Raw genomic sequence first — 13,922 nt, 5'->3', positions numbered from 1 at the left:
TCACCATTTTGATTCCAGACCATTTGGACAATTCTCAAACTTACGGCTCCCCCGGCGCCTCCACCCAGGCTGTTATCTCGGCCGCTCATGCTCTGCAACACGGCTTTGTCCAGGCCCAGCTTGAGGCTGGCGCGATCAAACATTTCTCGCTCGTAGGAGTTCCTGGTGATCAGACGGTACACCTTCACTGCTTTGTTCTGACCGATCCGATGGCAGCGCGCCTGGGCCTGTGAAGAACAGAAGAAACACAAGTGAAATGATGAACTTAAATTTGCACTTTCAGTGACGATTAGAATTGTTGGTATTCTTAAATTGTGTTGTCAAATTCTCTAAAGCCTGCACGGTGATGGGACAACTCAACAGCAGCACGTTGCACCTACAGCTCAGAGAGCCTCTTTTGACGTACCTGCAGGTCGTTCTGCGGGTTCCAGTCCGAGTCGAAGATGATGCAGGTGTCTGCGGCGGTGAGGTTAATTCCCAGGCCGCCAGCTCTTGTGCACAGTAGGAATACGAAGCGTTCCGAGTCAGGCTTACTGAAGCGGTCGATAGCGGCCTGCCGCATGTTCCCACGAACACGTCCGTCTATCCGCTCGTACAAGTACCTGCAACACAAAAGCATGACCCATGATGCGCGTGCGTTATTTAACTGATTGAATACTTATTCGGCACATCTGCAGTGTGGACTTTTGCACATGCGCTGACAATAGTTTTGCACATTCTTCACAAAACCGCAAGCATCATTTTGTGACGAATGCTCGAGGTACTCATGTACTTGGTTTTCTTTAAACGGTTTCTTGTATGCACCCAACACCAAGGAAAATCCTTTGTATATAAAACTAACTAACTACTTGGCAATACCTGTGTTTTGATTCTGAACATGATCAAAATGTTAATCGTGTTTGTGTTTTCCTTTAGTTTGATTTAGTGAATTAACATTCTATCAACTGATTTTTACCACAGAACTCGTGGACTTGGTTCTAAATTCACCCAAAGCCTCACTTTCATTTTGCTTCCACTTCTACACCCGTAAACTGTATCCCAAATGAAATCAAATCAAACGGTTTCTCCAAGGAGCGGTGATATCCGCTTTCATCCCTGGGCCCATCCTCATCCCCCCCCCACAATCCGACCCATGACCCCCCCTTTCCACTCCCCCAGGGCAAACCACTTCCAGTCAGGAGAAACCTCACAGAAAACCCTACTTGTCTAAATATAGTGCAGCCCCAAGGGCTTCTGTAACCTGCTGCTGAACCCTGTCTGAGGTCTGTACGGAGCACCACCCCACATGCTGACGTTTTACTGCAGCTGCTTGTGGGTGGGGAGAAAGGAGGGAGGGAGGGAGGGAGGGGGGGGGGGGGGGGGGGGGGGTTAGACACGAGAGCAACTAAAGCATCGATGGAGAACCATGCCGTCAGGTTCAGGCGATCATGGATAGTTGTTAGCCTTTGGCCATTATAGTCTTGCTAAATGTTGACTACTCACTCCTTTCCAGCTTTTTATGGGACTTTTGAGAATTATTTGTGACGGTGCTGACAGACAGAAGAAGCACGCAGAGGCGGAAGCAAAGTGAGAACCCCCTAGTTCTCATAGCAATACTCACTCTAATTACAGACATACAAGTCATACATTTTTTTAAAGAGAAAAAAAAAAACTAATTCCAAAACTCCCCATAGGAGCAACTGCTCAAGTCAATTTCCAGGCTTGACAAACAGGTTAAATGAACTGGAGACCTTATTACTCACACTCATTCCTGTGGGTAACGTGTGTTTGCATGTTGCATGCGAGCACACTGCCTATTGTCTCGTGCGTGCTATGAAACCTTACAGCACCATTCGGCCCAGACCGGATTAATGGATGCAGAAATAGACAGATGGATGTGTTGTGTTGATTCATTTGATGTGTTGAAACCCCGGGCTCCATGTCTCTAATGCCTCTGCCGCCAACTACTCTCACTGGCAATTTCATGCTGGGACACGCCACCATGGACATACTGGGTTTAATCATTTGCAGCGATAGGAGTCCTTTATAACGTGTGGCTGACTTTACAAGTTGGAACAGCAGCAGCAAATTCAAAGTTTAATATGGTCAAGAGATTCTTATCTTCCGTAACATTACCTTCTCTGAATGAGGTAGTCTTCCAAGATGTCGAGGCAGCGCACCATCTGGGAGAAGATGAGCACCCTGTGCCCTCCAGCCTTCATCTTGGGCAGCAGTTTGTCAATGAGGACCAGCTTCCCCGCTGACTGCACCATAGCTTGCAGGTGAAAGTCCATTGCGGTTGGACTATACACCTCCCTGAAGTCCTCTAGGATCTTCTCCTCTGCTCCTGCAAAACCAAAAACATGGCTACATCAGCGAGTATTTAATGCTTTCTCTGCCACATCATTATTTCTCGCAATGTGCAACGTCCACTCTTTAAGTACAGGAGAAGAAACCCCCTCGTTTTCTATGTCTAAACGTTTTAGTCATCATATTATACAGTATACAGTGACAAAGACACAAAAGAAACACAAAGCAGGGAACAAAATGATATAAAAAAACACAACACTTGAAAGATTCAGTGCATTTGCAATATCTGTTTAGGTTTTCATGGCTGACTTAAAGCAACATTACCCGTATGCAGAGTCTGATGTCCGACTCGAGGTATGAAATCATAGCGGGCAGCTAAATAAAATACCATTAGAAAGACGGCAGCTTGCCTTTAATGAGGTAGGGGTGGTTGCAGCACTTTCTCAGCTCCATCATGGTGTTGACCAGGTTGGGCATATTTGCCTGGCCAGCTCCTTTAGCCAGGAAGGTGAAGTTCTTCTCGAGGATGGCACGGTAATATTTCTTTTGAATGTTGGTTAGCTCCACCTCGATGATGGTTTCCTCTTTAGGAGCCAACTTCTTCTCCACGTCCTCCTTCAGGCGACGCAGCATCATGGGCTTCAGGATACCCTGAAGCTTCTGAACCTGTGGGCCGAGAGATGAGGAGATAATTGTAGTTATATTCCGACACTGTGGGGTCGTATGGGGTTGCACATGCTGTCTTTGTACTGGTTCAGACTCAAACCGAAACAGCATCGTCGTACACATTACAGGAAATGTTTGCATGCTTCAGGGAGTTTTTACAAATTGCTAAGTATCTATTGGATCAAATCAATATGCATTTCATTGCAATAGATAAAATCAGACTAAGCGTTTACATTACTCTTTGAAATTCAATTTTTCCGTCATGCAAGTTTCATGACCATAGTGGAAGGAGACAAATAATGTGAAGCATCAACTGTGAAGCATCACAGCTTTCTTACTACCACTAGTGTTATTTTGGTGTTACACATTCGGCCCCTCTTCTAACATCAGTGGGGACAACGAGTACTGCATGTTCAGGAATATTTTGACCTTCAGCGTGAGAACCACGCCTCAAAACACATTGTAACGGCCCCTTTTCATGCATCTATTCAGTGCTTTGGACTAGAAACGAAAAGCCTAACAGAAACATGTAAACGGAAAGGTACAACGCCCCTTTCGTATGATCAAGTGTCGATACACAGTCCAACAATGAGTGTTATAATATCCCATTATCTGTCATCGTTATCGACCATATGCTGCGCGTGTGTGTGTGTGTGTGTGCATGTATTTTACGAAATGTTGCTGTGGCCTAGATAGAAAAGGCCCCTCTCATCTGTACCAATAAGATCTTCATACTGCATCTGAGAAACAATGCGAAGCTCTGAAGATATTTAATACTAAACATGTATTTTTAATTTTTACATACATCATCCTTCAGGTCACCAAAATGGCACGAAAAGCTCTGACAACCTTTTTCTGAAATGATTGTGCGACATGGAGATTTCTGACCGACATATAAACACTATCATTTATTTTATTGGCCGGCTCACCTGCTCTTCGGTTTTGAGGTCTCCGAATTCCTGCATGAAAGTGTTTTCTGAGGGGAAGCGTGCTGGTTCCAGGAAGTGGAGCAGGCTGAAGAGCTCCTCCACGGTGTTCTGGAGAGGAGTGCCCGTCAGCAGGACCTTGTGCTCCTGGACGGGACCACGCACAGGAACATAATGTTTTAGTCTCATTTGATCCCCGAAACAACACACTGTCGCGAATGAGTGTGCAAAGCCTCAACACTTAAATCAACAATGCACAAGGAACTTGGTGGGTTTTTGTACCAGGTTCATGAGCTTGAAGCCCTCGAGCAGCTTGCAGTTCTTGTTCTTGAGGCGGTGGGCCTCATCGATGATGACGCAGCGCCACTCGATGGCGTTGAGTTCGGGGCAGCCTCCCAGGATCATCTCGAACGTGGTGATAACGGCCTGGAACTTGTAGCCCCCGCGCAGCACGCGGCCCTGAAGACAAGGAAGGCGAGGGGATGTTAGGCACGCCGTTGGTTTATGCAGCGTATACAAAACAAAACGGACGACCTTTCTGTTTCTGTGCGTAGGACGCATGGAGACATATTCCACCGACGTTGTGCTACGAGTTACATTGCCGCGGAATGTGTGCAGTCATTAAAAAAAAGCCGTTTTCTGAGACAATATAATGAGGATGTAACTAACAGAAAGCTACTAATTTGCAACCTTGACGCGCCTCTTGGTTGTGAAGCCATGAACAACATAACAAGGACATTAGTGCAATGAATTCTATTCTCATCATAGCTGTGATAAGAACACCACCACATTGCAGTGTAAAACAAAGCTCAAACAAAGGCTGTCTGTGTGTAGTCTAGCAGTTTAGCTTTGTTAGCCACGCATCTTAAAATCTGCCAGATTCTCGGTAAACGGAGCTGCTGGCGCTTTGCACATTCTCCTGTTGTGGACACCTGCGAGCGAGTGTTTACGCGCTCCCTTTATTCGATTCTTTTTTTCTGCCTGGGGAGGCTTTTCTTTACCCCGCCTCTCCATTTGTACCCATCGCCTTGACAACAGTCCTCGAGGGAGACGGAGTTATCCGATAACCCCCCTCCCACAGCCGGCACACTGCTGTACGGGAGCCTCTCTCTCGCTCTGATATGCCTGAGCAGCGCTGACAGAGAGCCCCCCTCGGGGGCTGCTGTGACATCACAGTGCTGCCTCGGAGACAGCCTGGTGGCGGCTCTCGCTCGCCTTAATTCCTCCTACGGCTCGTCTGAACACTAAGAGCTTCTAACTGCCTGTTGTGACACATCACATGGCCTGCCAACCACAGAAAGCCTCTTCCCAAGGCTCACTAACTACCCAGCAGCCCACTTACTGTTGGGCACGTGCCCGCTTCTATGAATCCTCTTATATGCTGCGTTAGTACCATGAACCACTCGTTCACTCTATGGCTTTCATAAAATGATGTCAAATCTCTGCCGCTATTCAAGTGTACGGATGGGAGACTTGCAGTATTTTGACACGACCTAATGGGAGAATCAACAATGACACGGAAAAGACATTTACTGTCGTTCCTTGCAGCCTGCTTTCCTCTTTCCTTTCCTTTTTTGTGTGCATCTAGGCATCCGTGTTGAACATGGCAATCACGTTCTGCCTGGCTTTTTAATATACAGCTCCTGTCGTTGTATTCAGGGCAGGCATCTTGTTTTCAAACATATTATTCGATTACTCCCAGGACCTCATGTTGATGACACAGTGCTGCTGTTCTCCAAAAAGCAGCACAGCGATTATTTTAATCAAAGTAAATTGCTGCTTTCCAGGCTGAAGGTAAACACAGCGAGGCTGCTTTCTGCTCATCCGTTTTTTGAAAAGGGGGACCATCAGGTATGTCCGCATGAACCAAAAAGCCCTTCAATCCTCACAATTCCAATTGTGTCAGGTATGTGAGGGCCGGCTGAATGCCAGGCTTGGTATCTCCAACGGATTCCTGCCCTGCTCCTCATCGCTTCTCTCAGCCCAAAACAATTACTGTGGTGACAAAACACACAGACTAGATGACCGAAAGCATTCACCTTTGTTAAGACAACAATAGCTCGCACTACTGCTATAAATCTAAAATGTAGGTAATGTGTACAAGACGTTGGTATTTAACCAGAGATTTATGTTTTTATTAGTGCCCTTTGTAGGGTCTTCGAGCAAGGCTTCAGATTTTCAATCTTTTTCAAACACCCACTTGAAATTAATATAATGAATGAGAATGGTATGATATAGAAAAAGAAAAAAAAAGTAAAAAATTGTACTAATACTAGTAATAAAAAAAGGCAAAAGAATCCGAGCATATATACCTGTGCATCCCTGAAATACATCTCGTACTGTTGGAGCATCTGCCTGCTGACCATGCTCCCGTGGTAGACGATGACGTTGACATAGGTCCAAGTACGGAACTCGCGCTCCCAGTTGGCAATGGTGGAGAGCGGGGCAATGATGAGGAATGGCCCTTTGATGCCCACGCGAAGGATCTCCTCCAGGAATGTGATGGACTGGATGGTCTTTCCGAGGCCCATCTCGTCGGCCAGGATGCAGTTCCGTCTGACAGGTGGAAATAACAAGGGGTTGGTAAAGAAAAAGTAGGAAAAAGAGGACAGCAGAGGAAAGAGTGTAACAAAAGGTTATGAACCCTTTGCAAACCAAGGACACCTTTGTGAAAACTCTATTATGTTCACCGGTGTGGACTTCTTACAGCATGTGTGGGGATTATTTTAAGTCAGACTATGAATCTGAATTAGATGTTATTTCTCCAGTGTTTTCATTTCTTTAAATCTTCCAAAGAAAACAAAATAAATATGAAGTGGGGTAAAAAAAAAAAAAAAAAAAGTAAAAAAGGAAGGTGGCGAAGACAAGGAAAATTCAAAAATCCCAAGATACTAAAAATCTAAAAAGAAACAATGGAGGAGAAAACGACATCATCAGCACTAATTACAGACCTGGAGAGACGAGAAACAAAATAATGGCAAATGCAACTGCCTCTGCTGCGTGGTGTAAAACCATTTATTCAGCTGTCCAGTGGGTGGGGGTATTATGTCTTGATGCTAATTGCAACGTGCATATATTCCCACTGGCCTCTTAAGAAGCTCTCTTCTCTACTGATGAATCTCTCTGCGTAGGCATACAGTCCTGCATGCTCACACATGAAGCCAATTCCCAGGATTAATGCAGGCACACACACACACACACTTCACACTCCAGATGCAATGTGCAGCACTTCTTTTGCAGTTGTGTGCGAAGAAAAGCAACTGCTGTTGCAGCAGGAAATCTGACGCTCCTTCCAGGACCGACCAATGAATGTGAATACAGCCAAGTCACACCATGGCCAACAAACAGGAGAGGGATTATTCAGCATCCAGTCAGAAGCAGGTAATTGCCAAAAGTGAATTTGCCTTTTTACAACTTGTTAACAACTATGTCGGATACAGCTTGATTGAGCACTAATTGAGTAGTTGCATTAAGTCCATTGATTCCACAATGTAAAACCTATTTTAAAAATATGTTGTTCACTTTGAGTCATTCAACATTTGCACAATAAATAAATGGATGACAAATTACGTCAGAAATATGGTTTTCCTTCTCTCTGCAAAGTTGTTCCCTTTAATTCCAATAAATTCCTTGCAGCACTAACAGCCTGTCGGTGTGTGCAAGTACGTGAAACGGACCTGTTGTACCAGTTGAAGAGGAGCCAGTTGACCCCTTCTAGCTGGTAGTCCCTGAGGCTGTTGCCGTTCCTGTATTCCCTCGACTGTTCCCTCTTCTTCCACAGATTGGCCGGGGGCCGCTCCTGTGTGACAGGTTTTGAATGAAGAGTACAAAATCAGCATTTAAAAAAAACCAACGATTCAACATTTACCATTTAGATGTCCAATGATCGCAACGGCAGTCGAGGGGGAATCTGAGGGTCAGTGGGAGAGGTGAAGCCACAGAGCGAGTGCTGATGTTTCCTAAAGGTCAGGTGGTTCCACTGTATGTGCGTGGCCGCGAGGTACGCATCTGTATCAATACTGGTAAACAGTGTGACCTTTTCTAGTCCACAGTAAATATAACCAGAATAACGATCCTGAAGGGACTGTTGAATCAGAGCTCGTCCATTACAAATCACAAGACTAGAAATCTACTGTTCACAGCTAAAAACATTGTTTTTCCTCTTTGAGTCTTAGCTCTAATCTTAAATCATGAATGTCTTCTGAGACAAATGTGATATTTTTAATTTTACAGCTGAAACATCATTCACTGCTGTTGGAAGTTACTGGCAGCAGGTGTTTTGTGAAGTACTCATTCTGTGTGAGTGTTTTCAGCACTCATCTTCTTACCACTTCAAAATACCACCAACAAAATAAAAAGAAGAAGCATCGCAGCGGTGGTTAGTAAGTAAGAAACGCGGTGATGACTGAGGAACGCCGGTGGCCGGAGCTTACCGTCCTGCGCAAGTCTGGCTTCACTGCCTGCAGCTGCTCAAACTCCTCGATCTTGCTCTGCTCGACGTCGTCCCTCAGCTCCCAGGTGCTGTCCTCATAAGGCAAAGAGCACCACTTCACCAGGTAGTAAACCACCTCCTGCAGAAGCCAGGGGAGAATTTAGCGTTGCAAAAGAGTAGAGCGAGGCCAAGCTCTGCTTTTACAATATTAACAAAGGCTGCGAGGAAGCCCGCCAGGATGGCCTCGGGCCCTTCTGACATACAAAGGCATCGCTGGAGTGGAAAATATAATGAAAGAAAAAAAAAAAAAACGGCATAGTAAAGCAGGTGCGGCCACGTAGACACAGATAAAACACACGCGTGCCACTCATGGACAGCAAGGGAATATACTTTACCTCTCCTGTGTCTTTGTCCTCACAATACGACACCTCCAGCACTCTGTCTACCTCCACATAGTCCGGGTTAAAGGGGTCCTCCTCCATCTGAGAGGGACACAAAGAAAGACAGGAGCGGGGAAAAAAAGGGAGAGAATGAACCTAAAAGCCCACTCGCCATCTGGAATTCGAGACTACTATTGCTACTGTGAGCGAGCAGAGATTCAAATATTTGCTCACAGATGTGTCTGCCCACGTAGACAAAACACAGACAGTAAATTAAACACCGCTAAAATACATTTGTTCACGTAATAAAGACGGTGCAAACTACACAAGACGTGCACGGGGAAAAAAACGCAGCCTCACATCTGCGAAGAAGAGCGCCCTCTGCGCTTGTTTCAACTTGAAACGTTTGATCTTCTGCTGAATCCTCTTGTCCTTCACCAACTGCTGCTCGGTGGCCCACTCGCAGTGTAGGTAGGAGCTGATAGCCACACACACACACACACAGACTAAGGTGAGAAACCCTGAAAAACACGTTCTCAAAAGCATCTGGTGAATCCGCCGAGGGCCGCAGGTGTGATCACAGACTGCAGATGTGGTCATAGAGAATCTTCTCCTCTATTAAATCTGGTGCAGCTTGTGCAACAGTCTGTCAAATTCTTTTCATCATTTGGATGAAAACCTAGTGAATGCTGTATTGGTGGATGACAGATCATTAGATTTCTACTATTTCGGAATACACGGCTCAGATCATTATTCATAACAAACGTTTGTAATTCAAAACAAACTGCAAGTGAACTTACTAGTTTTTGTATTTGACAAAAAACTCCTCCCCTTCGACCACCACTCCTGGAGAAACCTGTAAAAAATAATAATAATAATTACAGACCAACTTCCATTTCATCTTTGAGATCATTATTAGCTGTTTGATGCCATTTCATTAAGTACATTTTGAATTTTGATTAAAAACAAAGCAATCAAGTAAAAGCAGGTATCGTAGCGGCAGAAGATTCCCACCTCGTTCTTAATGATGCGAGAAGACATGATTTTGTCGACAACGGAAGCGTCCTCTTCGCTGGGATTCTCCTGCGGATGCAGCGGACAGCAAACATTTAACGACAAGTGTGACTCCCCATTTCCCTCGAACAGAAAGTATTTGCATAACTTCAGTGTGCGATAGATACAAAAAACGGAGATAAACAGTCTGTACACAGTTGATCTCTTCCTGAGGTCTCTACACCCCCTTGTTTTTATTCCATATCTAAATAGACGAGACGATGGTTGGAAGTCAAACTTTGGCATATTTGTGATAGTTTGCTGCAGAGTATAAAAAAAGTAGAATTGTTTTGCAGCGGCCCCGGTGCGAAAGTCACAACGTGAGAACGGCACGCTGTGCGCCACAACACTGACCACATTCGTCTGCATCATTGTGACAAACGTGAATTCCTCGTAAGCACAACAAATACCAGAAATAACATTGACGATTCATCAGCGATGGAAGTGATGAGTATCTCTGCACAACATTACTCATGTATTCCCAGACACATTTGAATGGTGGGAGTTGTAGGCAGAACTACTTACTACAAAGAGTTGAACAGCAGACTTGGACGCTGCAGCGTTGGTCTTCTTGGCTTTGACGATAACCTTGACCTCGTCATCCGACAATCTGGCCTCCAGCTCTTCGGAGTATTTCTTCCTCTTCACCTGGCGATTGGATCGCCTCTTCTGGGAAAGCCAAGGGAAAAGTGTGAGGAGGACATTTACAATTCATACATCAATATCACTGCTGAAACAAAATTAGAATAAAGTTTGGGGGCAGGTTTGATCTAAACTAATGATGCTTACTGCCTACTTCTATAACATTAAATGGATTATTCTCCACGTGTACCATAATGGTCTAGTTAGGAAATGGATATTTCTATTTTACACGTATATTATAGCAATAAAGCTCATTATCAAAGGCTGATCCAACGTTTTTTGGTGTCTGAGACATTGTTCAATCCATCATTTTGATTCAACAAGTAGCTCTGTTGATATATTTACCACATTTATTAAAAAATATTTGCTGAAACCTTCCCCCAACACATAGGAGTGCTTTCATATCCAGCTTATTTCTATTCCTTCCTGTCAAGCCTTTATAATTATCATATGTGTGGGCTGCTGTATCCTTCACCAATACATGAGCCCCTTCTGATGGTATAATGTAGTTAATTAGGAACAAATGCCACCGAGCCAAAGTTAATTAAGTATGGAGTACAATATCTCCGTGGAGATACACCCTCAGATCCCCAAACCCGATGGTGACCAGAAGCTGCGCAGCCAAATCTGTCGCGTAATGCTGAACCCCTGAGGTGGCAATGCTTCCTTTTTTTGTTTCCAGCCGTCAGCCACGGTGCTCTGACTTCACAGGATCGCCCTAATTGAGTCCTCACGGACCGTATCCATCAAGGCAATGGGCAGCATTTAACCAGCGTAGCTATATTATAGGCATTAATCTGAATGGGAGGCAAAAGGGAAAGGGGGGGGAGGCAGCTGAGGAGGGCCGCAAAGTCACTTCTAATCCCCAATCATTCAGTCGTGGGAAATATCTACTGGGACTTTGCAGAAACCAAAAGGTAAAAGAAAAAAAACAGATACATCTAAGGCCGCCCTTCTGTGTTTAGTTTGCATGTCATGCCCACAGCAGCGGGGTTTCTCCCCCCCAAAGACGCGCCCCTTGGGTCAATCGATGACTCTAAACGGGTCTGAAGAAGTATCAGACCCCTCCCTTCCCCATTGCACCTTGCTTGTATCTTGAAAAACATCAATGTCGGGTAAGAAATGACTAATTTTCCACACTGGTACCTTGTGTTTGGTGAAAAATAGAATCTGGATATCAATTAAAAAAAATATCTGATCACTTAATGACACTAATGTAATCAAACAAACATGAAATCCCTGGAGGATTTTAATTTCTCTTGCTGCTGTGGCAACCATTTCCTTTTAAATGAAGAACTGGAGACTGCTATTGTTGGTGCATTGACCTAAATAACGCCGAGTTGCTGATGTCTTCGTCATCAACGCAGATAAGCACTTGTACTTGCGATAGCACTGTATGACCCACAGAGTCAGTCCAACAGGGCTTTAGCTAAATCTGAGAAGCCTCCCTGTTGGCTCAACGTCAGTCACACGGAGGAACCTCACTTCGCCCGCGGCCTTGTTACATAATGGCAACAGACAAAAGATCAAGAACGTCCCGTAAGTTTTCCGTCTCATAAGGCGAGGGCGTATAACTCACCGAAGAGCGCCGTCTCACGGTTTAGGGTTAATATTCTAATATGATTAAGTGGGATGAGATACGCTATTCCCAAGCATTACCGCCCCAATTAGAAGAACAACGACTTGTATTGTAGGTTTATATGTCAGTGTGTGGGTGTGTGTGTGTACATGCAGGATCTTACGGAGTCGTCATCTTTAGCGGCGTGTCGAGGGTGGGGGGCATCGTCCGAATCCTCCGAAGACTCCGGCTTTCGCTTCTTCCTCTTCCCTATCTTGATGACTATTTTCCTGCGGGGAGGAAAGGCCGACCATGAATACGAATGACGAGAGGGCAGCGGAGTGAATGAAACTCGTGCAATAAAAATGTTCCACATTCATACGGTAGTGACAAATGCAACGTTTTATTTTGTCATGGCCCAGAGGTGACCAGAGATCATCATCGGTATTTAATCCGCCGTCAAGTCCAGGTTTAAGAATCTCTTAACATGGAGACTCAACGGTTAACTTTGGCAACTCCGTGTTAACGCCCACTTTGACTGCTGGGAACCTCGGCGTGACACTCGACAGCCAACTCTCCCTGACTCCCAACATCACTGCGACAACACGGTCCTGTAGATACACGCTCTACAACATCAGGAGAACACGTCCCCTTCTCACTCAGCAGGCAGCGCAGGTACTGATTCAGGCTCTGTCATCTGCCGCTTGGACTACTGCAACTCGCTCCTGGCAGGTCTCCCCGCTACCGTCATTTGACCTCCTAATGTAATGAGACTGTAGACAGGAATAGTAAAATGAATCTGACAATGATGAAAAATACCTCTACCTACTTGGGTGAGGGGGCTGACTTTAATGGAAATGAGTGACAGCGGTCATACTAATAAGCAGCGCGTTAAAAACAATATATGCTGCACTTGCACAACCCTGTGCAGGTTCTCACGAGAAAATTATTTGATCAGAATCGGGCCAATATGTTTCCCTTTAAGTTGCCATGGCTGGTTTGTGGGTGTTGAAATTCTCACCATGGCCTAATTGCACCATTGTAGTACCAACACAGACTGCTGCGATGTGATAATATCAGGAGCTCAGATTGCAGCAGATTACACAATGATTCAACTTTCATCTTTTTTTTTTGCCAGTGCTTCATCCTCAACACTCTTATTCGCACGAAGTGGCATGTCATTTCCGCAACCTTTACGCACACATTCTCACCACACATGCACACACTTCCTATCGTGCGCCTCTCCCCACATTATCTCTTGGAAGCCACAGGCGCCAAAACCGGGGCTTGTCGACGCTGCTATCATCCCGGCACGCTACAGAATCTCCACTCTCTCCAACGAATTTTCGTAAACATTAAAAACCCGCAAGGCCTTACTGCGCAGGCACACGCGCTCCGTCCTCCACACGTGAGAATCTGTTGCAAGAGCAGGTATGTCTCCGGCGGGAAGGACGTCCCATTGGGGCTCCTTCACACGAGATCACACGTAGCAGACTCGTAGCGAGTGTGAACTAAAGATTCCCACGCTTGCCAATAGCTTCTATTGTCAGCAAACATTAATTCTGTTGGACAGCAAGTCAGTGCTTCAGACACCGAGCGGACCCACTAGACAGACAGATAGCAGCGAGGCGGCAGGTTAAGGCGGTTTATTAGATAGTCGACCGTTTAAAAGAAAGGCCGTCTTTGTTTTTTTTATCGAATCAATGTATTTAGATTTATTCGGATGTATTTATACACTGTTCTGGTTGTGCTACGAGCGGCGGCGTCATGGTTCACCTCCATCACAGACTCCACTCGACAGCTTTCACACTCCCTCATACCTTTAGGGCAGTTTAAAGTTTGCAGTAGCCGTGCCAGACCTATGTACTATATAATGCAATCAGTGTGCGAGTAGAACAGAGAGACACACACACACACACACAAACACACACCTATTCTTGTATGTGGAAAGTAGAAAACAGTTTCTTCCAGCAACG

At 45.3% G+C, this 13,922-nt stretch overlaps 1 protein-coding gene across 13 annotated transcripts in view; it reads right to left on the bottom strand.

Annotated features, from left to right (window-relative positions):
• Nucleotides 1-13,922, bottom strand: part of chd9 (chromodomain helicase DNA binding protein 9) — a 57,871-nt gene that overhangs the window by 16,393 nt on the left and 27,556 nt on the right. For all 13 annotated transcript variants that reach the window (XM_040195826.2, XM_040195855.2, XM_040195846.2 and 10 more), the window contains 15 exons: nt 12,131-12,236; nt 10,272-10,415; nt 9,708-9,776; nt 9,494-9,549; nt 9,054-9,171; nt 8,709-8,795; nt 8,315-8,452; nt 7,559-7,680; nt 6,194-6,437; nt 4,164-4,340; nt 3,885-4,028; nt 2,700-2,955; nt 2,116-2,326; nt 407-602; nt 45-227 (listed from right to left, as the gene is read on the bottom strand). In XM_040195826.2, coding sequence (XP_040051760.2) covers nt 45-227; nt 407-602; nt 2,116-2,326; nt 2,700-2,955; nt 3,885-4,028; nt 4,164-4,340; nt 6,194-6,437; nt 7,559-7,680; nt 8,315-8,452; nt 8,709-8,795; nt 9,054-9,171; nt 9,494-9,549; nt 9,708-9,776; nt 10,272-10,415; nt 12,131-12,236 — 2,251 coding nt within the window. The remainder of the gene's footprint in view (nt 1-44; nt 228-406; nt 603-2,115; nt 2,327-2,699; nt 2,956-3,884; nt 4,029-4,163; nt 4,341-6,193; nt 6,438-7,558; nt 7,681-8,314; nt 8,453-8,708; nt 8,796-9,053; nt 9,172-9,493; nt 9,550-9,707; nt 9,777-10,271; nt 10,416-12,130; nt 12,237-13,922) is intronic.

The sequence above is a fragment of the Gasterosteus aculeatus genome, chromosome 12 (genome assembly GCF_964276395.1).
Source record: "Gasterosteus aculeatus chromosome 12, fGasAcu3.hap1.1, whole genome shotgun sequence".
Classification (NCBI taxonomy): Eukaryota; Metazoa; Chordata; class Actinopteri; order Perciformes; family Gasterosteidae; genus Gasterosteus; species Gasterosteus aculeatus.
The sequence above is the reverse complement of the archived record's forward strand: the minus strand, read 5'-3'. Positions and strand labels throughout refer to the sequence as shown.